Below are 26,655 nucleotides of genomic sequence, written 5' to 3'. Positions count from 1 at the left end.
CAAAACAGGCTTATTTCTTGCTCATGTTACATATACAATATAGTCAGGGAAGTTGGAGGTGGTGGGGAGCCATGTTCTTCATGGTGTCTCAAGGAGAGAGGTCTGCGGGAAGCTGCTACATTTTGTAACTATACCACCTGGACCACCTGGCTTCCATGTTTATTTTGAAAGGGAAGAATACTGTAATTCAGTGCATTGGTTTATGACTGACTTCAGTTCCTTTCATTTACATTTTGTATTCACTATACCACATTTCCAAAGGAAAGGAAAGTATAATTCTGTCTACCCTGAATTAGTAGAGAACCAAGTAAATTATAACCATGAATAATGTCTTCCAAAGAACATAACACAAAAATTTCGGAGGAATTTTTTAAGTAAAGGAAAATATGATCCTTAAATAAAGGAAAATATGATCAACAACCCTGTAGTTACTAAATATAATAATATAGAATGTAAAATTCATCATGTTGGCACTCATCTCAGATTAGTAGCTTTTTGTGCTAGGTGGTAGGGAAGGATCCCAATTTTGTTCTTCTGGAGAGAGTTGGAAACAAAGTGTAAGAAATAATTATTCTGAATGCATTACCTATTTAACTAATCATACTGTTTTCAAAATCTTCCTAACAATTTTTTAAAATTTATTTTTATTGTAAACAAATGGGATACATGTTGTTTCTCTGTTTGTACATGGAGTAAAGGCATACCATTTGTGTAATTATACATTTACATAGGGTAATGCTGTTTGATTCATTCTGTTATTTTTTCCCACCCCCCACCCTCCAACCCCTCCTTTCCCTCTATGGAGTCTCTCTTTCCTCCATTCTTGCCTCCCTCCCACCCCCATTGTGTGTCATCATGCGCTTATCAATGATTCATCCTTTGGTTTTTTGAGATTGGAACAATTTTAAAAGAAAAAAATTGTGTGGGTACTCGTGTAAGAATATTTGCTTCATAAATGTGATATTCAATATTGCAATAAAGGCAATTACCTAAATAATTTTTCATTCATGTTAATTATGGTGTGTTCATTTGTGGAATATTGTATAGTTTTTTAGAAGAATGCCTTGCACCCATCTTTATTGACTGGATAGATAGCCATGATATATTGATAAATAAAAGACATTTGGAGAGTAATATGTAGAATATTATCTCATACATAAAATAAAATAAAAAGAAAGTCAAAAGAAAGAAGAAAGAAAAGGACAGAAAAGAGAAAGAAAAGAAATGAAAAAAAGGAAAAAGAAGACAGAAAATTATGTACATATCAATGTAAAAACTGCATGTTGACATTGTTTTTTTAATATTAAAATTGCTTAAAATAGCATCGAAAAATGTCTACAAAATGTTCCAATAAACCTCCAAAACTTTTTTTTGATAGATTCAAAAAATAATGCCTGCATCAATAAAAAGCATTTTTAAAGAAGCTCATTTTTTAATTATATTGAAACTTAACTTTTAAACATTTGTGAATAATTATTTAATTTTGAAATATTTGGTATAAATCCATCTTATTTCAGCATATGTCCTAATCACTTAAAGTCTTAAACTTGGACAAAATAACAGAATTTCTTAGTTCTGTGATGAAGCACTCTGAGTTCACTTTAAATCATAAAAAAAATGAGTCTAAATATTTAACAAAAATAATCATCTTTAATGAAAATGTTCCATTTTAAAATTGTAGGTCATTTCATACAACCAGATGGCATCATCATCAAAATTTTAAACTTTGGATATGTACTTTGAGAGTTATTTCAAAATTTAATGTCTAAATAAATTAAAATTTCAGCTAAAATTTATGAAAATAATGTAAAGTGTTTCAAAGACAACAATTAAAAGAACAGAATTTAGAGTCATATTGTGCTACTTACTAGACATATGATAGAAACAAATTACCTAACCCAATGTCCCGGATTTCTTCATCTCTTCAGTCGAGATGATATTATTACGTATCACAGTGTTATTGCAGTGATTAAATGAGACCTTGCATGTGCTCACAAAAGCACATGGCATGGTTATGCCTCTTTGGTGTTTGTTATTAAAACTATGTTGTTGAAGATACATGTTTTCATACAACAGAGAGTTAAACAATTACACTAATTTATAACAAGAGGAGGTATCACTTTTAGAACTATAAAGGCTAAGGGTTTTTCTTTTTTAGCCTCTCCATGAATTTTCAATTAAAGAACATCAAGTAACTACACAATCACCTCCTATTGGAAATTGGGTGGTTTTTGTCATGGTGCACATACATTGTACATGTACGTGCATGTGTGTGTTTTATTTTTATGTGTAGCGAGTGAGACACTGGGAGTTCAGTTTAACTAGTTCTTTTGGTGACCTTATGCTCTTAACACTGACTAGGATCTCTAGCTTCTGCTTTTCAAAACCTCAAAATTGTCTAAGATGTAATATTTCATAATGGAAAAAAAAATGGAGTCAGCAAGGTTAGAATTGCAGCTATATTCTACAGTCAATTAATGATCTATTTGCTAACTTTCACTCATCCATTTACACACTCCACAAAAAAGACTTGGATGTAGTTCAGTGATAGAGCAAATGCTTATCACCATGAGGCTCTGAGTTCAATCCTCAGAACCTAAACAAACGAACAATAAAACAAAATAAAACAGAAAACCCCAAGTATTACAGAAATATTTATTAATTGCTTATTGTATGTTAGGCATTGCAGTAAGTTCTGGGAATAAAATAGTGAACAAAGACAGACTAAACTTCCTATCATCATTGTACTTACATCCTAGTCAGTTTTCCAGTCTGAGAAAATGAGTAATAATTCTTATCCTTGTACAGTCTTACTGAGATTTAAAAAAAATTTTTTTTAGTTGTCAATAGACCTTTATTTTATTCATTCATATATAGTGCTGAGGATCAAACCCAGTGCCTCACACATGCTAGGCAAGTGCTCTACCACTGAGCCACAATCCCAACTAGTTTTAATGAGATTTAAAGACAATGAAGACAAAAAGATTGGTGTGTACAAGGCCTTAGCAATTGTTATTTCTGCCTTTAATGTTCAACAGGCTTTCTAAGATGAAGATTAGAATATAACCAAAAAGTAGTGCAGTGTTAATGGATGCTAACATATTAATTGGGAAGACTAGCTTCCTTTCTGGTTAATGTGCATTTGAAATAATGACAATATAAAAACAAGCAAACAAAACTAATGTCTCTAAGGGAAATGGGGCAAGTTGGACAGTGAGGCTATTCTTTGTTTTCAGTAGAAATGTCTAGTGTCACACCTTGAATCACAGTTTTGGCAAACACATAAATCTATGAATCAGGATGGTCACAACTTATACTCAGAACAGATGTTACAGATTTTAAAGTTACTGATAGTAACTTTTCTAGAGCCTTGTGGTATTTTATTTACTTTTTCTATTGCATAATCAGCACTCCACATGATAAACATTAAATGAATAAAAATTATATTAAAATAAAAGACTTTTTCTTGATATGTATCATTTGTTGTTTTCTTACACTTTAAAACAGATACCATAAAATAACAGAAAAGTACATAGATAATAGCACGGATTAGAGCTTAAGTTCTGAAAGTAAATGATAACCAGATAGTTATGTATTATTTTATATTCATAGATAAATTTTTCTGTATCAATCTAATATAGTTACAGACCAATCTTTTAAAAACTATGTTATTTGGATCCCTATGGGTCTTCCTACATTTATAGGGAATGAGAACCAGTCTGACCAACTGACAGTAACAACCTTCCCATCTCCATTTCATCAATTTTTAAACTCTTCTTCTATTTTGCTTTTCTAAGAGAAGAGTTTATTTAATTTCCTATTTTCTTTAAAGTCAAGTTTCAAAACTATGTCAGGTAATTAGCAAAACAACCTAAGAATCAAAATGTATTTAAAAAATCAAAGTTTATATATTTTAGTAACTACATTTGAAATTGAAAAAAATTTAAGAAATAAACTATACAATAAAATATATGCTTAATTTAGAGGAGGTATACATTTAATACTATCTCATGTGAAATTTAAAGATGACAAAAAAGAAGATATCTTTAGATCGAATCTGGAAAAACTTTTAGCAGGTGTTCCATTTAGAACCAACACACTACTCAAGAGAGAGCAAGGTAATTATGGAAATTATTTTTAGTGGGTGAAGTTGCTGAAGATATCTGCACATCAAAATTCAAAACTTCTGAAAATGAACTTTGATTCAACTTTGGGTTCTTGTTTTAAATTATGGAGAATGCAAAAACCCAATTTTTACAGTAAAAAAAAAATGGTAAACTACAGCTGTTAGAACATATTTTACTTTACATTAACTTATTTATACAAACCAAATTCTTTGTTCAGTTTAATCAAACAATTATGATGACAGAAAGGGGTGTTTGTTATGCAAACACAAAGACAAGTAAGACATTTTCTGACTGGTTATATAGTATATGTGATTCAGAGTTTATATAACAGAAGTGGTCATCCATGATGGGTAGAGGGTAAAAGTGCCACAGAAGAGGAAATGTGATTTTTTTCTTAAAACTGTCATTACCTGACACATAAGCTGATCCTTGGAATTTTTAAAAAAATACTTTTGTTAAAAACTGAGCAGAAAGAATAAAATAATGCCTTATTGCAACACTTTGCAATGTACTTCCAGCTCTTGAACTGCTTAGGAACTGTGCAAATATCAGTAGCGTTTCCCTGCTGCTACAACCTGATCAAGAGTTTTAATAACTATGTTTCTTGTTGAAGCATTGCCATTAATGATTAATATAGTTTCTAAGGTTTAAATGACTATAGATTTTCTGACAAGTAACCCTCAGGGTGAAAAATAATAAAAATAAAAGAAATGTAAGAAGGCCAGATTCACTTGGTCTTTTAGAAGGGAGGGGGTGAAGACAAAAATCAAGTAGATAGTTTTAAAATAAGGGGACCATTCTTTCAATTTTGTAACCTTATTTACTGGGGGTAGACAAGGATTTTAAATGGAGGAGTAACATATTTAAAACAACAATCAACCTAACTATTTTTTAAAACCAACATTTGCACAGATTTCCTGAGCTATTCAAATTAATGTAGTACCGAATTTAGTCAAAACTAAAATACACAGAATGAATGTGTAGTCTCCCTGACAACATCATGCATTTAGTTCAGTGTATCCAGACACAAAGGCATGACAGTGGTTGAAAGAAGAAACTCTGATTAAAAATTATTATTATGCAATAAGATAATTTTTCAATAGCCATTTTTTAATTGATAGGGAATAATTTTTGCTACAATAGTAGTAATAAAGTCAGGTCACTTAATAGTCTAATGACTCTTTTACATTTTCCTTTTTTAAAGCATAGATTCTAATATGTATATTGTGTTATATACTGACTTTAATCAAGGTTTAACACATGTCAAAGATATTCATGATTTCATAAGGTTTAAACTGTCTCTTAATAATTAAACTAGAACAAAGGATCTTATAATTAACATAGAATTAATCTTTAATCTATATTTCCATCAAGAGATGGGATGGGCAGCAACAATTGTCCTCTAGGTTTTACACAGGAGTTAATAAACTCAACTATACTATGACCATATATTTAATATGACATAACTATTGATGGATTAAAGAAATTAGTATCCTGGATTATTTGTGAACTGAAGTCCTTTACTGTTATTGTGAAGTATTTAATAGACATTTCGCCAAGCAAATTATTTAGAGTATAAAATTGCATGTTCTAGTCTGAGAAAGGCTATCGGTGCAGAGTGACTTATAAAAGGGTACTATAAACAATAGGGAGAGAGATGAGGAAGGTTGAACAGTCACATTTTAAAGGGAAATTAATTTTATTTAAACATAATTAGGATCAATATCTGTAGTTAAAGAGGAAATTATTTTGTTGGAATGTATTCTTACTTGTGTTCTGGAAAATATTTTCTACTTTGTAGAGGCAATTAAACTTGAATTTAAAAGTATTCTCTGGTGATATTAAGACAACATATTTCCCACAGGAGCAGTTCATCCATTACCTTTGTAGTTAACCTTGAAGCCAACAGATCCAACACTTTCATCTGTTTGAAGGTGCAGCCACATTTGACTACTCATGCTCACTATAAGGTCTGGTACAAAGCTTCCAGTCAGCCTAAAAAGACGGAAACAAAGAAGGAAGAGTTGGGTTATTAACACACTTTCTGCATGCAAATTATGAGATGGATATGTATTTTATTACTTTCTTTTCTAGGAAAAAAAAACGAGATAAATTTACAGGTGGATGTGTTGATGTAACAGAACAGACAAATTACACAATTTAGTGATCAAGGTTTATCATTAAAAATATCATCTATGTGTTTACTAGTTCAGATTTTTAATATCCCTGAGGCAAGATTACTATATTTTATACCATCAGAGAATCTTATACTTTCTTTTGAACCAAAAGGAAAAATATTATCTCTAACAATTTTCAAGTACATTTTAGCACCAAACATATGTATGATTTTAAATGTTAAAGTTTCTCAGAGCTTTATTCTAAATACTGTGAAAAATATTCAAATGCTGTGCAAAAGAAAATCACAAGTAGTATAATCTAACCCTTTGCAATACTGATGTGGTATACCAAAGATTTAATAATATATTACATACATTACACCCTAGATAATGGCTACATTATGGTTAAACTATGTCATGTATGTTTTTTATAAATAGTTTTATTTAAAGAACATACTGGTAATTTGATGCAGCATAACTGAATCTAAGCATTACTAAATTTTCATTTAGTAATGCTTAATTTTGTACCATAAGAAGGGAAATTACTTCCTGTTTCCTGTCATTAATAATGTTGTAGTCACATGTTTGAACTGAAGCCAAAGGTCAGACAAGATTTTGTACCATAAGAAGGGAAATTACTTCTTGTTTCCTGTCATTAATAATGTTGTAGTCACATGTTGGAACTGAAGCCAAAGGTCAGACAAGGGTTGAAAGTAAGTGAGTAAATAAGACATTGAAGGGAAAAGTCTGTCAAGAATAAAAGGGGAAAAAATAATCTCAGTACAGAGTAACCGTACATATCAATCGAGGATTCTAAAGTTCATACTAAAAGGGTAGGTTTGTAAAACATTTGCCTACTAAATTTCCAAAACCACAAAGACAGGCGAAAATTGAATCAGGAAAGAAAATAGAATGTTTCCTTTCATAATAAAAAAGGCACCCTATGACAGTATTAAAAAAATGTCCCCTGGATAGTGGCTACATTATACTTAGCCAGTAGAGGGCAGCACGGATGACCATAGCAGTAAAATGCCCTCTAACTAGTCAATCACTAAAACTGTAAAAATAATATTTAAATAAAAAAACTGTATTAGCTGTATGGCTATATCACAGTGTTCATTATTACACAATCTATAGGAATTTATCACAAAGAAATTAAAGTATGATTTAATTATGGGATTTACATGGTATTGAGGAACACTATAAGATATCTAGATCCTGTAAGAAATTATAAAACCTTAGATTATATTAATTTTTTCTGTCAAAGAAAATTAAAATTGTTATAATTAAAACCCCACATTTATATGCACATTTTATGTTGATATATATATGCACTATCTTTGAAACAGTTTAACTAAACTTTGTGGCACATGAATTTTTAGAGTGGCACTGGAATTTTAGTGAATTATAGGTACTGGTCTTAGGAGCTACAGTGAAGAGACAGGTGCAACTTCATGAGCAAGAATGAGAACTAAAGCTCAGAGGCATGACAGAAAGAAAAGTTAAACCCATTATACAATGGGCATAAGATCTTATGTCTGTAAGATGTACATTGGCTAAACCATAGTGAACATGCCAACAAGCAATCTCACAGTGAACTGTAAAAATTGTTTTTCTGAGATAATTTAATTACTGCTATTTACTACATCTTCTCAAATCATACTCAGTTCTGAACAGTTTCAACAGTGTGAAATCAACAGAATAGTATTTTGTCAGTTCACAATGAACAAAGAACACATTGTGGCCTAAATACTTCCTTTATAACTTTCATCTTATTGACCCTGATTCTACCTAATTCCCTATTCATCCATAGTGTAAAAGTGCATTAAATTCAAAAATAAACAAGTAAAATAAAAATTTCCCCTACTATCAAAAAAGTAAATATAAACTCAGCCCACTCTTCTTTAACATTTACTTTAGAAAACTGGAAATTATAAGTTCTCGGTTTCTTTCAAATATATGTAAATATTTTAAAAATTAAATGAGAGTCTTACCAGTTTTGAATTAAAAGAATGTCTTTCTTGGAGACCTTGGAGCCATTTCTTTGAAAGGTGAACGCCAAAAATCATGATACAGTACCCAGTTTTTCTGGAGTTTAAGGTGAGGCACATGGCTCCATGAGTTAATTTATTGCCTTTCATAAAAATGGAAGGAATTTTATTTCTCCTTTTGATAAGTACAAATGACACGTATGTAATGTATTATATCTGTCTGACTTTATAAAAGAATAAGAATTATTTATCTTTTTTTGCAATCTCCTTAGCATATCTTGTACAATGCACATCACAGACTGTTTTAATCCTTGTTCAATAGAAAAGCTAATTCTACACTCATTTCTATCTTTTGTGGAAAGTGTTCATTGCACTGGTAGGTGATTTTGTTTTTAATTATATTTTCTTCACACTGGGCATATCATTTAAAACTCTGTTCTTTGCATGCAGTCTCAATGGCTAATTCTTCTTGGAATCCTTGCAAAGGCGTTGATTTGGATTCAAATGGTAGGATCCACCTGCTTTGAACAACTTTATACTCAAACTCCAGCCACTGTTGGAGTCTTAGGTCATTCTCACAAGATTCAAAAATGATTCTTCAAATGGTTTTAATATGTTTTTATTACCTCTTTTTGAAATTATCCTATGTGAACTAAAAAAAAACCACTTCTTCAATACATGTTTATTTACAGGTTGAGTAATCTCAGTGTGCATTCAAAATGCATTGTAATCCTCTTAGTTGCTTCACACTAGAATAAAAGAGTAAAAGACCTAAATAAATGAACTCATAAATCTTCCTCAAGTACTGAAATAAAAGATGGGATCTATTAAATTTCTGTTAGGCTCCATGCCTGATTTTCTTTATAAACACTAATGTATATGGTTGTATCTATTAGAAATAACTACACTACTACATTCCAACAATTTTTTGTATCATACACGTACATAATTTTCACTTTAAATAAAAATGCACTTATTCTCTCTTCTAATATGATGCTATCAAATATTACACATACATTTATTTTGGAGTATATACAGTTCACTAAGGATGATGATGGCTTGAAAAGTATTTTGAAAGTAAGAAAAACAACAACCCTGAAAAATCATTGTATAGTACCATTTCAGAAGGTAGGTCAACATCCTATAAGAAAAATACAGGATATGGTTTCAAAAGTCCAAATATTTAAGGAACTATCACATGATAATATGACATAAATGTTAGCACATTTAGGTAGCTAGTCAATAATTGTGGCTTTAACTTCTTTTACAAACATGGGCTTCAGAAGTTCTAATTTACTGATTAATTCGATGGCATAAATTAATTCACAGGCATAATAAATGTATTTTTCATAGTTCTCATTACATTTACAAATGGATTTCTATATGGAGATATGTTTATAGAAAAATGAATTTAGAGACAAAGATTTCAGCACATATATCTTTGTATTCACCTAGATATTTCATTGTTGATATTTAGCACTCTAACAAGCAATTGATTATAATATTTAGCATTTGCAGGAGGAAATGTGACTTATTTGGGTACTATTCCTATGTTTTGTCCTAATTTATTCTTTTATAACCAAATTTGAAATGCCTTAATTCAGTACATATCTTTCTGAGTAAAAAGGAAAAAAAACTAAAATATTTTAAAATTTATTTTAGTCAATCCAATTTAATTAAAAAAATAAACATATATGTAGAACACACCAAAGCAAAAAAGAAATAAGTTGCTTTTTTTTTTTTTAGTGATCATCAGTATTTTCATAATAGACAGACGTACCAACAATCACAATGAAGAAAAAAAAACTCCACAAGGAATAAAATATATTCTATGTTTAATAACTGTTAATAATCACAAAGTCACAGGAGACTATTTTCATATTACAGCTTAAAGTCATTCTGAGTTCCAAAAGCATTAATTTATTATTGCCCAGTAGCAGACAATTGGGAAGACTACATGTCCAATCTTATTCATATAATAAAATAATTGCCGCTGTCACTTTGATCATTTTCCTTGATGTGGTATGAAATGCTCTGGTAGATGGACAAGAGGTCTAAAGCTCATAGCATGTCCATGCTAATGATTACAAAGATTCCCTTTCTGCTGACAAGTCTAGTCTACATAGGTGTGTCTTGATGCAGTAAAAATTTTCCTCTAGCATTAGAATTTGTGTTAACACCTAACAATGCAAGTCTCTGTGTTAGATATTTGGGGCAACATAAAATGGGTAGAAGTGGATCACATAATAAAGGTGTGTGTATGTGCACAGTGATGCATGTGTGCACACACATGTACAGCAAACAAGAGAAAGTAGGGATTTGTAAAAGGGATTGTTTTCCTTGCTTTTAATAACTCTTGTATAAGGGGTGAAAGATTTTTATAACCAGCCAATTCTCCAAACCCTTTTTCTACTGTAGATGTTAATCTTTAAAAATATCATTTTGTTCCTAAATCTAGTATATTTTTTCATTAGCTCATGGTGTTTTATGCATTCAGTAAAGTCAAGAGCAAAGCTGGGCAAATGTAACTCCCTGGATGTAGGAGAGTTTGTTCAAGGCAAATATCATGTACCTAGTATGATACCAAAATGAGTACAGACTTTGAAAGAATGAATTATTGAGTAGTTAGAAAAAAATTACATCTTATCAAAGATCTAAGAACAATAATAGTAACAGTAGTTACCTACTATAAACCAGTGAAAATAGAACTATTTTCATTTTGAAGGTATCATTATTCACTAAAATATTATTTTAAAATATTTGTTATAAAATTTATGTTAATTCAGAAATATGTATATTTAAGTGAAAAGAGTTTCCAGGGAAGAGTGATAGTTCATTCTAACATGTTTCTGAGAATGAGATTATATAATGTAACAATTTTTCCTGAAGAATTTATGTATAGAAACATGTTCAGATAATCAGAACATTTTTCACCATCTTCAAGATTCTGTTCAAATAGAATGTTATCCAACATTACTGCATACTCACAATATTTCTAGAGGTATCCTAAGAACAGACACAATTTTTTAATCTTTTATTTCACTAGTTTTCACTTCATTACTCTTTACAGTGTTACCATGAACCTGATAGTGAAACATGCAAAAGAAAAGGAAAAAAAAGGAAGAATTTTCATGTGCATGGTAGAATGTATTTAACATTCTCAGTCTGCTGTTATACAAATGAGAATGATGCATTAATGATCAAGTCTCCTCTCTCCATGCCAATGAAATAAGGATTGGAAGTGAACTTCATGTCAGTAACTGTACCATCATCACTGTTAGATCTCTCACATAAATTATAATTGTTTCCTCTATTGAATGAATTTATATGTAAGTATGAAAATGAACATGTGAAATAATTTTTGAAAATGTGAAAGTGTTTTGAAAACCTTAAAAGATAATAATGTGATTGTTCAAATCCATTACCAGATTATTATCAAATGGCCACATGCATATTCTGATTGCTACTGACCACTATCACCACACTGGCATAGAATTGCTAGAAATGAAAAATGCTATTTAAAATTGTGGGAAATTTTTTTCCAAGTAACTCCCTCCAAATAGAAAATGAATCAGAGAGCAAAGAGATAGAAAGTATGCAAATGATCAGACATATTCACAACAAATAACAGAAGCAACAAGTTCAAATTGAAAGTTTAAATTTGCATTATTTTAGAAATTTTCATTTGATTAAACAATATGGAGAATTTAGTCCTTGATATGATGTACAATCCCAGTACTTTCTCTGTTGCAAAATAATTTCTTTGCTCATACTTGGTCATCAGTTGTCAGGGACGGGCTCTGAGGGCCCCAGAGCCGCACCCTGGCCTGATCTCTAAGATGGTGCCTGGCAGCTTGCCAGAATAAGCCTTACTCATAAACAAGTTTCAGGAAGTAACTCTGATTGGCTGCTGTATATGAGGTGATCTTTGTAACTGCCTAGTGACTGACCCTTGATAGGCTAATATCTCAGACTGACTCTGATTGGCTTATGCTTGCTAACTGCCTAGTGACTGACCCTTGATAGGCTAATATCTCAGACTTACTCTGATTGGCTTATGCTTGCTATATAACCTAGACACTTCCTCTAATAAAGGTCTTTGGTCTTTTTGTTCCTGAAAAAAAAAAGGAAGCGTAGGCGTTGTCATTGTCCCCACAGGCAGTGGGTGATGACAATCAGTATTTCTTTGTACTTAATGAAAAATAATTTTTAAAGATGTATTTAAGAAAATGTTTCATAATTTCTTCTTTAGAAGAAGTGTTTTAGCTGGTACACATGTTATAACTTTCTGGACTACTTTCCATGGGCTAGAATGAATCACTTATTTTACTTTTTTAGAGATTAAATATTGAAAGAAAGGGAAGGAGAAAAAATAGTACTATATATATATATATAATAGTACTATATATACACATATATATATATATATATATATATATATATATATCTCCAATGCTTAATTCAATCCTGTGATCTAAATAGAATAAGCTTTATGTTTCATCAGGCGAAATTTGTATCAAAGTGATACACACTGTTTATTAATTTAATTAGAACTATAAAATTAAATACAGACTGAAGTCATCCTCTTATGAAAGAATTAAAAATATATAAGATGTACTTTAATATTATAAAAATGTATTCTACTTTTGATTGTTTTATTGTTTTCAGCTATTTAATCTTTTTAAGTAAATTTCTTTACTTACTTTTTTTTTTTTTTAAGAGATGGGGTCTTGCTATATTTCTATGACTGTTCTCAAATTCCCAGACTACACCAATCCTTATTCTTCAGCCTCCCCAGTAGTCAGGACTACCAACACATGATACCATGCCTGGATTAAATCCATTTTTAAAAAATGTTTTCTGAGGATTCTCCACACTGCTTTCCAGAGTGGCTGCACCAATTTGCAACTCTACCAGCAATGTAAAAGTGTGCCTTTTTCCCCACATCCATGCCAACATCTATTATTGTTTGTGTTCTTGATAATAGTCATTCTAATTGGAGTAAGATGATATCTTAGAGTTGTTTTAATTTGCATTTCTTTAATTACTAGAGATGTTGAACACTTTTTCATATATTTATTATATCTTCTTCTGTAAAGTGTCTGTCCAGTTCCTTGGTTCATTTATTCATTGGGTTCTTTGTATTTTGGGTGTAAAGTTTTATAAGTTCTTTTTAAATTTTGGAGATTAGTGCTCTATCTGAAGTATGTGTGGAAAAAATTTTCTCCCACTCCCACACAATCACTTTATTGATTGTATCCTTTGCTGAGAAAAAGCTTTTTAGTTTGAATCCATCCCATTTATTGATTCTTGCTTTCATTTCTGGTGCTTTCTCAGTTATTCCACTTCTTGGTTTATACCCAAAGGACTTAAAATCAGCATACTACAGTAAAGCAGTCACATCAATGTTTATAGCAGCTCGATTCACAATAGCTAGATTGTGGAACCAACCTAGATGCCCTTCAACAGATGAATGGATAAAGAAACTGGTATATATACACAATGGAATATTATTCAGCCATAAAGAAGATTAATATTATGGCATTTGCAGATAAATGAATAGAAATGGAGAATATCATGCTAAATGAAATAAGGCAATCCCCAAAAACCAAAGGCCGAATGTTTTCCCTGTTAAGTGGATGATGATATATAGTGGGGGTTGGGAGCGTGGGGAGTGAGAGAAGAATGGAGGAACTTTGGATTACGTAGAGGGAAATGAGGGGGGGTATGAAAAATGGTGGAATGAGACAGACATCATTACCCTATGTGCACGTTTGATTACACGAATGGTGTGAATCTACATTGTGCACAACCATAGAAATGAAATGATGTACCCCGTTTGTGTACAATGAATCAAAATGCAGCCTGTAAAAATAAAAAAAAAAAATGTTTTTGGTGCACAAAATTAGTTCTAGTGCATGGATCAAACCTAAGAAAACACAAAAGGAATCTACAGATGAGTAAACAGATTGCTAAATAAACATGTTTAAATGGAGTCTAGTTTTTCCTGTTATAAAAGCGTTACTTAGAAAAAATTTCCTTCAATTATAGTTTTAAATAAGTTCATGAAAATTTATCAAGTTCTTAAACATGGACAGGATGGGCTGTTTCCCTGATTCTTTCCCTGTAACGTGCCTTGCTCTGACTTTTCTCTAGCCCACCTCTTGCCAGGAATATACCTTCCTGATTAGTCTACATCCCTCACACTACTCCCTTTCAAGATCCTATACTAGTTTACACATCTCAATGTGATAAGTACTGAAATTGGAATTAAACTTTTAAAACTTGTAGAGCAAATTGAAAGAGTAATTTATGTCTCATAAAATTCATAATGAAAAAAATGGAACCATATTTATGTTTTTATTCATTTTTCTAGGGTTTTATTTTTCCTTCATATTACTAGTAAATCAGTTGAAGAGTGATTGGGAATAAAAGTAAATCTATTTTACTTTTTGTTCATTGAGCACTATTGTAAAATACATAGAATTGCTAGAAATTTTGGAATCTCAGAATTTCCTGCTTTTTGGACTTGCATGGGCCTCTTTTCCATTTCCTGTTGCCAGACCCAGAACACACAACCTCTGTGTGTGTCCCTGGATCCAAGGGGTGGCTGTTTGCAGGGGTTTGGGCATTTTTAATGTGCAGACTGAGGTGTCCCCATCTATTATGAAGGATAAAGCTGAGGTTGAGGGATGAGGGTGGCCAGTTGCAGACTGGGTGCCAGACTTCCCAGCGCCTCTATATCCCTGAAAAGAAGACTGTTATAAATCTGATTTGTCAAGGTAGGAGAATGAAATTTATTGCATTTAATAATTTTTAGTTTGATTTAGAACTTTCAATATTTAGACATTTGATAATGTAAGTTTCCATCTGAATTCTTGCCCTAGGCCTTGCAAGTGTCCTGGGTGGGCCTGTAGTTGAGAAAGCTAAACTTATTAAGAAATATGCTTCAGGTTCACTAAAATTTACATCAGCTTCTTTGGTGGATACAAATCCAGTAAGTTTTCATATCACAGAGTCTTAGAGTTCAAAGGAACTTTTGATCTAATTCAGTCTGTGAAATCTGTTGCTAGTCAGCTTGCTTCTATTTGAACACCTCTAGAATGTAGACACTAGCAAAGTTCTGCTGTAGTAATCCTTACTCAAGGAAAAAAGATATTTTCAGATAACTGAAATATTGTTTCTTATGGAAAAAAACGAGTATCTGAGGGAGAAAAGCAAGGGAAACATGTTCCTTGGTTTTAGACAGAGAAATGCAAGACAAAATTTGGAATCATGTAGATTTTTCACAATTATTTTCATTTCTCAGAATGAAAGAAATATAATAAGTGATGAAATACATATGCTATACAAACTGACAATATGAAAATAGTAATATGAAAATAGGAAAAATATAACACCATTTTCTTTCTCCTAAAAGAAGCAGAAGAAAAAGTTAGTCTGTAAGAGAGTTTTTTCTACTTACTGCTTACTTGGGATATAAGAGTGTTTCCCATCATTGTATATGTTCTTTTTCTGACATTATAGTGACTAAATACCCTTAACCTCACCTTCTTCTTCAAAAAATCAGTTTTAGGCCTATTTCAGTTAATTATCACATGTTTCTTGCTTCATCTGCTTCTTGATCTCATTCACTTGATATGAGATTTTTAAAATTCACCCCACTTCTGCCCTCCAATATGAAATAGAGACATCTTCTGTACTTGATATTGAGAACTTTTAAATGAATGACAAAACTACAAAATATTTAGATTTTTTTGTGATAATTGAGATCAACTAAGAATAGGTTCAAAATTCTGTAAAAAGTAGGTGTGAAGACAGTTAAAGACTATGGAATGTTTAAACAGAGGTTCTTTTGATTAAGGAAGAATGTAATTCTTATAAAATGAACAACTATATTTAAAATATATAGGTATCTTCCTCTATGTAAAACTTACATAGTAAAGACTATTGCACTAATTTTATTTTGCATTTTGCACAAATATTAGCATTTATAATTACAATAAGGTTTGGATCTGAATACATTTATCTGTATATTTGAGTCCTACTTTCCATAGTCATGATTATTTAAATATGATGGATTATTTCTTCTTTCTCTCTCCTAGTTCTTTCTCACTTTCCCTAAGGGGACAATTTAGATCTACTGGATGAACAGTTTAAAAGGTAATGGTCACAGAATGAAGCTTTAATTTTTTATTGTCTCCTAGAGACGCAGTACTCATTGGAAGAATGTGATGGTGCAGGAATAGATACTTGGTACTTGGTATTAAAATATGATTTAGTAGTCATTCTATGTCATTAATACAGTAATTTGATCTAGAAAAGAATACCAACTGGCATATCAGAATTCACAGTTGTCTTTGTAACTTTTCTCGCATTGGAATCAGATAAAATATATGATTCAAACGCATGATTGCTATATTTTTTTTTAAGATCAAAGACTTAAAGATGACTACTTAATCCCAATAAATGTATTCTTTTATATTTTGCCAATTCTAGTGGTTAAGTATTTAAAGGTAATTCTGACATCCTTCTTACTAGAATCCTATAAAGGTGTACGATTTTTTTAATATTTTTACCTCCAATTATGTAATATTATTTAGCTCAAAGATTTTTTTCAAAGGTTGTGGCTAAAAGAGTACATAGTATCTATAATGTGAAATGTTAATTATATAAGAAGATATCTAATATTTAAACCAATGCTGAGACACTGTTTTGTATGAGATATGTGAAACTTGAAAAATTTTTTCTTAATTGACTAGTCAGGCTGCCTCTTCCTGTTCATGTTTTAAAGAATCTAAATCTGAATTCTGGTCCTTTATCTTGAGTAGAAAAAGAAAAATATGTCCCATCACATATGCATTTTGAAATGTCATTTCTAAAGTGCACATGATGGACTCTAGCAAATACCTAGAAAGTGATGTGTCAAATGTTTGATGATCAGTCACCTAATTTGGTGCACATTATTAATTTCCAAGAAACTTCAACTTTTTGAAAAATTTATTTATTGGTTTTTTAATTTGTTCTAATCAGTTATATATGACAATAGAATGCATTTTGACACATCATACATAAATGGAGTATAACTTCTCATTTTTCTGGTTGTACATGATGTAGAGTTACACAGGTCATGTAATCATATATGCACATAGGGTAATAATGTCCATTCATTCTATTATTCCTACCATCATACCCTTCCCCTCCCTTCACTCCCCTCTTGTCTAATCCAAAGTACCTCTATTCTCCCCTCTCCCCACTTATTGTGATATAAATCTACATATCAGAGAAAACATTTGGCCTTTGTTTCTTTGGGATTGGCTTATTTTGCTTAGCATAATATTCTCCAGTCCCATCAATTTACCAGCAAATGCCATAACTACATTCTTTTTTTCAGGCTAAATAATTTTCCACTGTGTGTATATATGTCACACTTTCCTTATCCACTCATTTGTTGAAGGGTACCTAGGCTAGTTTCACATTTTAGCTATTTGGAGCTACTATAATCATTGATGTGGCTGTGTCACTGTAGTATGCTGATTTTATGTCCTTTTTATATATACCAAGGAGTGGGATAATTGGGTCAAATGGTGGTTTCATTTCAGGTTTTCTAAGGAATCTCCATACTGCTTTCCATAGTGGTTGCACCAATTTGCAGTTCTACCAACAATGTTTGAGTGTACCTTTCTCTCCACATCCTTGCTAAAACCTATTGTGGCTTGTATTCTTGAAAATTGTCATTCTGACTGGAGTGAAATGGATTCTCAGTGTAGTTCTGATTTGCACTTTTCTCTAATTGCTAGAGATGTTGAACATCTTTTCATAAATTGTTGATTGATTATATTTCTTCTTCTGTGAAGTGTCTGCTCAATTCCTTAGCCAATTTATTGATTGAATTATTAGTTTTTTTGATGTTAAGTTTTTTGAATTCTTTATATATCCTAGAGATTAATGCTCTATCTGAGGTGAGTGTAGTAAAAATTTTCTCCCATTCTGTAGGCTCTCTCTTCATGTTATTTATTGTTTCCTTTGTTGTGAAGAAGTTTTTAGATTGATTCCATCCCATTTGTGGATTTTTCATTTTACTTCTGGCTCTCTTTAGGAGTCTTATTAAGAAAGTCAGTTCCTAAGTCAAGATGGTAAAGAGTTGGCCTATGTTTTCTTCTATTAGGTTGAGGGTCTCTGTTCTAGTGCCTAAGCCCTTGATCTACTTTTAGTCAATTTTTGTGCAGGGGGAGAGATAGGGATTTAATTTCATTTTGCTACATATGGATTTCCAATTTTTCCATCACAATTTGTTGAAGAGGCTATCTTTCTCCAATGTATGTTTCTGATGCCTTTTTCTACTATAAAATAACTGTATTTACATGGGTTTGTCTCTGTGTCTTCTGTTCTGTAACATTGGTCTACATATCTGTTTTCATGTCAATACCATGACATTGTTGTTACCATGGCTCTGTAGTGTAATCAAGGTCCAGTTTTGTGATGCTTCCTGCTTCACTTTTCTTGTTAAGGATTGCTTTGGCTATTTTGGGTCTCTTATTTTTCCAAATGAATCTTGTGATTGCCTTTTCTATTTCTGTGAAGAATGCCATTGGGATCTTAATATGAATTGTATTATATCTATATAATGCTTTTGAAAGTATGGACTTTTTGACTGTTAATTCTGCTTATCCAAGAACATGGAAGACCTTTCCATCCTCTAAGGTCTTCTTCAATTTCTTTCTTTAATATTCTGTAGTTTTCATTGTAGAAGTCTTTCACCTCTTTTGTTAGATGGATTTCCAAATATTTTTTTGAGGTTATTGTGAATGGGGTAGTTAGAGATACCTTTATATTTGGAAGACAAATTAATTTAAGTATAAAGCAATCTAAATTTTGTGTAGTGTCAGATGTCACATGCTGGCATTAAGCCTAAACACAGAAAGCAATGTATCCTAGAAGCTCAAAATGATACAGGGATTAATCACCATGCAGAGTCTATGCCCTGTGAAAAGAGGGCAGAACATAATTCCAGAATGACATGTGAGTATCCAGGCCTAGTAGTAACAGTTCATCAAAAACAACTACAGATTCAAATTTTTATACAAAATTTTCAGTTCTTTTAAGCACTATACTTGACAAAACTAAAAACAACTACAGATTCAAATTTTTATACAAAATTTTCAGTTCTTTTAAGCACTATACTTGACAAAACTAAAAACATTTATACTGATCATAACTAGTTCTAAGGCTGATAATTTCTAAGAGTTGTATTTAACACAGTGAAATCTAAGTTATCAAGTATAAAACCACAAAGAGATCTAGGAGGAACTGTAAATAATTTCTGGAAGATATCATCCCAATATGATCATATCAAGCTTAACATAATAATAAAATGCTTATCATTATTGGAAAGGAAAGTGTTAAAAGAGAAGTTAAAAAATTCAGTCACAGATTTGAACATATAGATCATGTAAAATTCTGGTTATTTTGGCTCTCAAACCTTAGCACAAAATAGAATTCTAGTAGGACAGAAATAGGCAACAACCAAATCGCGCAAATCAATGATATCCATGTTGCAGAGGAAGAAAAAAGGTTCAAGTTGAGGTCTAAGAACAAGAAGAGTAGGGTTTATTGGTTTTGTTTCTCTGGAGGATAAGAACTCAGAGGTAATAATATGGAGTCTATAATAAAGTATGTGCAATCATCAAAACTTTGTTTTAGTTATAGGATTCTGGAACAACAAATTAAGATCTCTTTTTAAAATTAAAAAGAGAAGAAAATGAAAAGAAAAAAGGGAAAAAAGAAATTAGCTTACCTTCAGTCACTATTTATTCAAAATAAGGGTATAAAGTCTAGGAGTTGTCTGTGCTAAAAATATTTTCTTAAAAAGTCTATATAAATAGTTCTCAAACTTTGGCATACATAAGATTCATCTCATGAGTGTGTCAAAATATGTACAATTGGGTCCACATCCCAAAGATACTGATTCAGTAAGAATAGTTCAGTGGTCCAGAAATCTGCATTTCTAAAAGTGCACTAGATAATTGTGAATCATTAGTGATGCAAAGAGATATTAGTTTGAGAAACATCAGGTTAGGTTAAGAGCAAGCTCAAACATTGAATCAGCTAACACCTGATGTTGAACTTTCCAGCCTTTAGTATAGAGAAATAAACTAGAAATAAATTTCTGTTCTTTACAAGTCAGCAATTTAGTGACTGCTATTACAGTAGCCCAAATGGGCTAAAAGATAATGTGCCTCAACCTTCACTGAAGATGAACTAACAGAGTATGTGTACATTGGTGATCATAACTAGATACTGTGCTTCTTCTATTTGTGATAGTGGAAAGGATCAATGTAAAAAATAATTTGAGAGTAGAATGTGATGAATACCTGATGGTTTAAGGCAAAAATGAAATATTGTGAACTTACACTTGAAGTACTGTCCTGGGGTCTCCAACTTCACCCCCATCACCAATTGTCAAGGTATCATAGCCAATCTCCAGATCAAATTCTTCAAAATTTATCTGTATAACCTAGCAATAAACAGAAACTCCTTGAATATAATGCATTATGTAATGAAAATAGGAAAGAAGCAATAACAAAAAATATTCAAAATACACATCCAAATATATACAAATTTCACATCATGATAGCAAATCATATTAGAGAATTCCTAAAGTCCAATCTTCATATTGTCATGGCTTTTACTTGCTATATTAAAACTGCTTTACTAAGTTTTCAATAAATGGCATGGATTCTGTTCATAGAATACACTTATTTGAAGCATCTGAAGCATGATTAATGCAAATCTACTTTGAGAAGACTATATAAAGTACATGGAGGTGGAGAGTGGTTTTCTACACATTTGCATATATTTTTTATAAAGTTAACGTGGAAAAGCAGTGTGCTATTTCCATTAAGTAGTAAAGTTTAAAATACATTAGAGCTAAATATGAATCTTGATGTCTACATTTAATGGTGTCAGGTTTATTTCTGTGTTTCCTTTGGTAACAAAATCCCTCAAATATATTAAAACATGCTGGCAAAACTGGAAGCACAAACTTTGAGAGACACAATATACCATAATATATAATTCTGAATTCCTTTTACTGAAATATATTCATGTATTTGTACATTATTTATACTCCTAAGAAAAAATCAAATTTAGGTACATTGCAATTATTAAATACTATAATATTAAAGAATAAGGTAATTATCAGTACAGAAAAAAATTATATAAATACTGCCATGTGTACAATCATGCCTTAAGCAAACTAAATTATAATAAAGTATTATTCATAATTTGATAAAATAACTCTCTGAGGTTAACATTACTAGATAATAAATAAAATATCTCTTTAGTAATATTCATGACTATATTTTTTTTTATTTTTTTACATTTACCTAGGGTAATGTTTATTTTATTTTTCCCCTCCCCCCACCCCTCCCACCCCTCTTTTCCCTCTGCACAGTCCTTCTTTCCTTCATTCTTGCCGCTGTCCTTAGCCTAACTCTAAACCTAACCCTAAACCTAATGCTAGCCCCTCCCACCCCACATTATATGTCCTCATCCGCTTATCAGCGAGATCATTCGACCTTTAGTTTTTTGAGATTGGCTTATCTCACTTAGCATGATATTCTCCAATTTCGACCATTTGCCTACAAATGCCATAATTTTATCATTCTTCATTGCGGAGTAATATTCCATTGTATAAATATGCCACAGTTTCTTTATCCATTCATCAACTGAAGGGCATCTAGGTTGGTTCCACAATCTGGCTATGGTGAATTGAGCAGCAATGAACATTGATGTGGCTGTATCTCTGTAGTATGCTGATTTTAAGTCCTTTGGGTATAGGCCAAGGAGTGGGATAGCTGGGTCAAATGGTGTTTCCATTCCAAGCTTTCTGAGGAATCTCCACACTGCTTTCCAGAGTGGCTGCACTAATTTGCAACCCCACCAGCAATGTATGAGTGTTCCTTTTTCACCACATCCTTGCCAACACCTATTGTTGCTTGTATTCTTGATAATCGCCATTCTAATTGGGGTGAGATGAAATCTTAGGGTAGTTTTGATTTGCATTTCCCTTATTACTAGGGATGTTGAACATTTTTTCATATATCTGTTGATTACTTGTACATCTTCTTCTGTGAAGTGTCTGTTCATTTCCTTAGCCCATTTGTTGATTGGATTATTTGTATTCTTCGTGTAGAGTTTTTTGAGTTCTTTATAGATTCTGGAAATTAGCGCTCTATCTGAGGTATGGTTGGCAAAGATATTCTCCCACTCTGTAGGCTCTCTCTTCACGTTTCTGATAGTTTCCTTTGCTGAGAGAAAGCTTTTAAGTTTGAATCTATCCCAGTTGTTGATTCTTGCTTTTATTTCTTGTGCTATGGGTGTCCTGTTAAGGAAATCTGATCCTAAGCCAACAAGTTGAAGATTTGGACCTACTTTTTCTTCTATAAGATGCAGGGTCTCTGGTCTGATTCCAAGGTCCTTGATCCATTTTGAGTTGAGTTTTGTGTAGGGTGAGAGATAGGGGTTTAATTTCATTCTATTGCATATGGTTTTCCAGTTTTCCCAGCACCATTTGTTGAAGAGGCTATCTTTTCTCCATTGCATATTGTTGGAACCTTTGTCTAGTATAAGAAAATTGTATTTATTTGGGTTTGTGTCCATGTCCTCTATTCTGTACCATTGATCTACCTGTCTATTTTGGTACCAATACCATGCCGTTTTTGTTACTATTGCTTTGTAGTAGAGTTGAAGATCTGGTATTGCAATACCCCCTGCTTCGCTCTTGCTACTGAGGATTGCTTTAGCTAGTCTAGGTTTTTTATTCTTCCAGATGAATTTCATAATTGCTTGCTCTATTTCTGCAAGGTACATCATTGGGATTTTAATTGGAATTGCATTGAATCTGTATAGCACTTTAGGTAGTATAGCCATTTTGACGATATTAATTCTGCCTATCCAGGAACATGGGAGATCTTTCCATCTTCTAAGGTTTTCTTGAATTTCTTTCTTTAGTGTTCTGTAGTTCTCATTGTAGAGGTCTTTCACCTCTTTTGTGAGATTGATTCCCAAGTATTTTATTTTTTTCGATGCTATTGTGAATGGAGTAGTTTTCCTAATTTCTCTTTCTGAAGATTCATCACTTATGTATAAAAATGCATTGGATTTATGAGCATTGATCTTGTAACCTGCTACTTTACTGAATTCACTTATGAGTTCTAAAAGTTTTCTGGTGGAATTTCCAGGTTCCTCTAAATATATAATCATGTCATCAGCGAACAGGGATAGTTTGAGTTCTTCTTTTCCTATTCGTATCCCTTTAATTTCTTTGGTTTGTCTGATTGCTCTGGCTAGAGTCTCAAGGACGATGTTGAATAGAAGCGGTGAAAGAGGGCATCCCTGCCTTGTTCCAGTTTTTAGGGGGAACGCTTTTAGTTTTTCACCATTTAGAATGATATTAGCCATGGGCTTAGCGTAGATTGCCTTTATAATGTTTAGGAATGTTCCCATTACCCCAATTTTTTCTAGTGTTTTGAGCATGAAGGGATGCTGTATTTTATCAAATGCTTTTTCTGCATCTATTGAAATAATCATGTGATTCTTAACTTTAAGTCTGTTGATATGGTGAATGACATTTATTGATTTCCGAATGTTGAACCAACCTTGCATCCCTGGGATAAAACCCACTTGATCGTGGTGCACTATCTTTTTAATATATATTTGTATGTGATTTGCTTAAATTTTGTTGAGAATTTTTGCATCGATATTCATTAAGGATATTGGTCTGAAATTTTCTTTCCTCGATGTGTCTCTGTCTGGTTTAGGTATCAGGGTGATATTGGCTTCATAGAACAAGTTTGGTAGGGTTCCCTCCTCTTCTATTTTCTGGAATAGTTTGAGAAGTATTGGAATGAGCTCTTCTTTAAAGGTTTTGTAGAACTCGGCTGAGAACCCATCTGGTCCTGGACTTTTCTTTGTTGGTAGGCTTTTGATGACCTCTTCTATTTCATTGCTTGAAATAGGTTTATTTAAGTTGTGTATGTCCTCCTCGTTCAGTTTAGGTAGTTCATATGTCTCTAGAAATTTGTTGATGTCTTCGAGGTTTTCTGTTTTGTTGGAGTATAGATTTTCGAAATAGTTTCTAATTATGTTTTGTATTTCACTCGTGTCTGTTGTGATGTTTCCTTGTTCATTCCGAATTTTAGTAATTTGAGTTTTCTCCCTCTTTCTCTTTGTTAGTGTGGCTAAGGGTTTATCAATTTTATTTATTTTTTCAAAGAACCAACTGTTTATTTTGTTAATTTTTCCGATTGTTTCTTTTGTTTCAATTTCGTTGATTTCGGCTCTGATTTTAACTATTTCCTGTCTTCTACTACTTTTGGTATTGGTCTGCTCTTTTTTTTCTAGGGCTCTGAGCTGTAGTGTTAAGTCGTTTATTTGTTGATTTCTACTTCTTTCTTTGAATGCGCCCCATGAAATAAATCTTCCTCTAAGTACTGCTTTCATAGTGTCCCAGAGATTTTGATATGATGTGTCTTTGTTCTCGTTTACTTCTAAGAATTTTTTTATTTCCCTCCTGATGTCTTCTCTTATCCATTCATCATATAATAGTGTATTATTTAGTCTCCAGGTATTGGAGAAGTTTCTGTTTTTTATTCTGTCATTTATTTCTAATTTCAATCCATTATGATCTGATAGAGTACAAGGTAGTATCTCTATCTTCTTGTATTTGCTAACAGTAGCTTTGTGGCATAAAATATGGTCTATTTTAGAGAAGGATCCATGTGCTGCTGAGAAGAAAGTGTATTCGTTCTTTGTTGGATGGTATATTCTATATATGTCCGTTAAGTCTAAATTGCTGATTGTGTTGTTGAGATCTATAGTTTCTTTATTCAATTTTTGTTTGGACGATCTATCCAGTGGTGAGAGAGGTGTGTTAAAATCGCCTAGTATTATTGTGTTGTGGTCTATTTGAATTCTGTAATTGAGAAGGATTTGTTTGACGTATGTGGATGAGCCAATGTTCGGGGCATAGATATTTATGATTGTTATGTCTTGCTGATTTATGCTTTTCTTAAGCAGCATGTAATGTCCTTCTTTATCCCTTCTGACTAGTTTTGGTTTGAAGTCCACATTATCTGAGATGAGGATGGATACTCCAGTTTTTTTGCTGTGTCCGTGTGCATGGTATGTTTTTCCCCATCCTTTCACCTTTAGTCTATGGGTGTCTCTTTCTATGAGATGAGTCTCTTGCAGGCAGCATATTGTTGGATTTTTCTTTTTAATCCAATCTGCCAGTCTGTGTCTTTTGATTGATGAATTCAGTCCATTACCATTCAGGGTTATTATTGTGATATGATTTGTATTCCCAGTCAATTGACTCATATTTGTTTTTGACATGATTTGGTTTCTCCTTTATTTGGCTATTCCTTTAGGCTAGCGCCTCCTGTTGCTGATTTGCATCGTTGTTTTTCATCTCTTCCTCATGGAATATTTTGCTGAGAATGTTCTGTAATGCTGGCTTTCTTTTTGTAAATTCCTTTAGCTTTTGTTTATCATGGAAGGATCTTATTTCATCGTCCAATTTGAAGGTAAGTTTTGCTGGGTATAAGATTCTTGGTTGGCATCCATTTTCTTTCAGGGCTTGGTATATGTTGTTCCAGGCCCTTCTAGCTTTTAGGGTCTGGATTGAAAAATCTGCTGATATTCTTATTGGCTTCCCTCTGAATGTAATTTGATTCTTTTCTCTCGCGGCCTTTAAAATTCTGTCTTTATTTTGTATGTTAGGTATTTTCATAATAATGTGCCTTGGTGTGGGTCTGTTGTAATTTTGTATGTTTGGAGTTCTATAAGCCTCTTGTACTTGGTTTTCCATTTCATTCTTCAGATTTGGGAAATTTTCTGTTATTATTTCATTGAATAGATTGTTCATTCCTTTGGTTTGTTTCTCTAAGCCTTCCTCAATCCCAATAATTCTTAAATTTGGCCTTTTCATGATATCCCATAATTCTTGTAGATTCTGTTCATGATTTCTTACCATCTTTTCTGTTTGGCCAACTTTGCTTTCAAGATTAAGTAATTTGTCTTCAATGTCTGAGGTTCTGTCTTCCAGGTGTTCTATCCTATTAGTTATGCTTTCTATGGAGTTTTTAACTTGGTTTATTGTTTCCTTCATTTCAAGTATTTCAGTTTGTTTTTTTTTTCAGTATCTCTAACTCTTTATTGAAATGATCTCTTGCTTCCCGTATTTGGTCTTTTAACTGTTGATTGGTGCGATCATTTAATGCCTGCATTTGCTCTTTCATCTCCTCCTTCAATGCCTGCATTTGCTCTTTCATCTCCTCATTAGCTTCCCTGATCGTTTTAATTACGTACATTCTGAACTCCCTTTCTGACATTTCTTCTGCTGTGCTGTCATTG

General features: G+C 32.2%; 1 protein-coding gene across 1 annotated transcript in view; it reads right to left on the bottom strand.

Annotated features, from left to right (window-relative positions):
- Csmd3 (CUB and Sushi multiple domains 3) overlaps positions 1 to 26,655 on the bottom strand; it is a 1,190,022-nt gene that overhangs the window by 552,289 nt on the left and 611,078 nt on the right. Inside the window, 2 exon segments of the mRNA XM_047516388.1 lie at positions 6,010 to 6,122; positions 20,649 to 20,752. Of these exon segments, the coding sequence (XP_047372344.1) occupies positions 6,010 to 6,122; positions 20,649 to 20,752 (217 nt within the window).

The sequence above is a fragment of the Sciurus carolinensis genome, chromosome 1 (genome assembly GCF_902686445.1).
Source record: "Sciurus carolinensis chromosome 1, mSciCar1.2, whole genome shotgun sequence".
Classification (NCBI taxonomy): Eukaryota; Metazoa; Chordata; class Mammalia; order Rodentia; family Sciuridae; genus Sciurus; species Sciurus carolinensis.
Note: the sequence above shows the minus strand (reverse complement) of the source record. Positions and strands in the feature narration are given on the sequence as shown.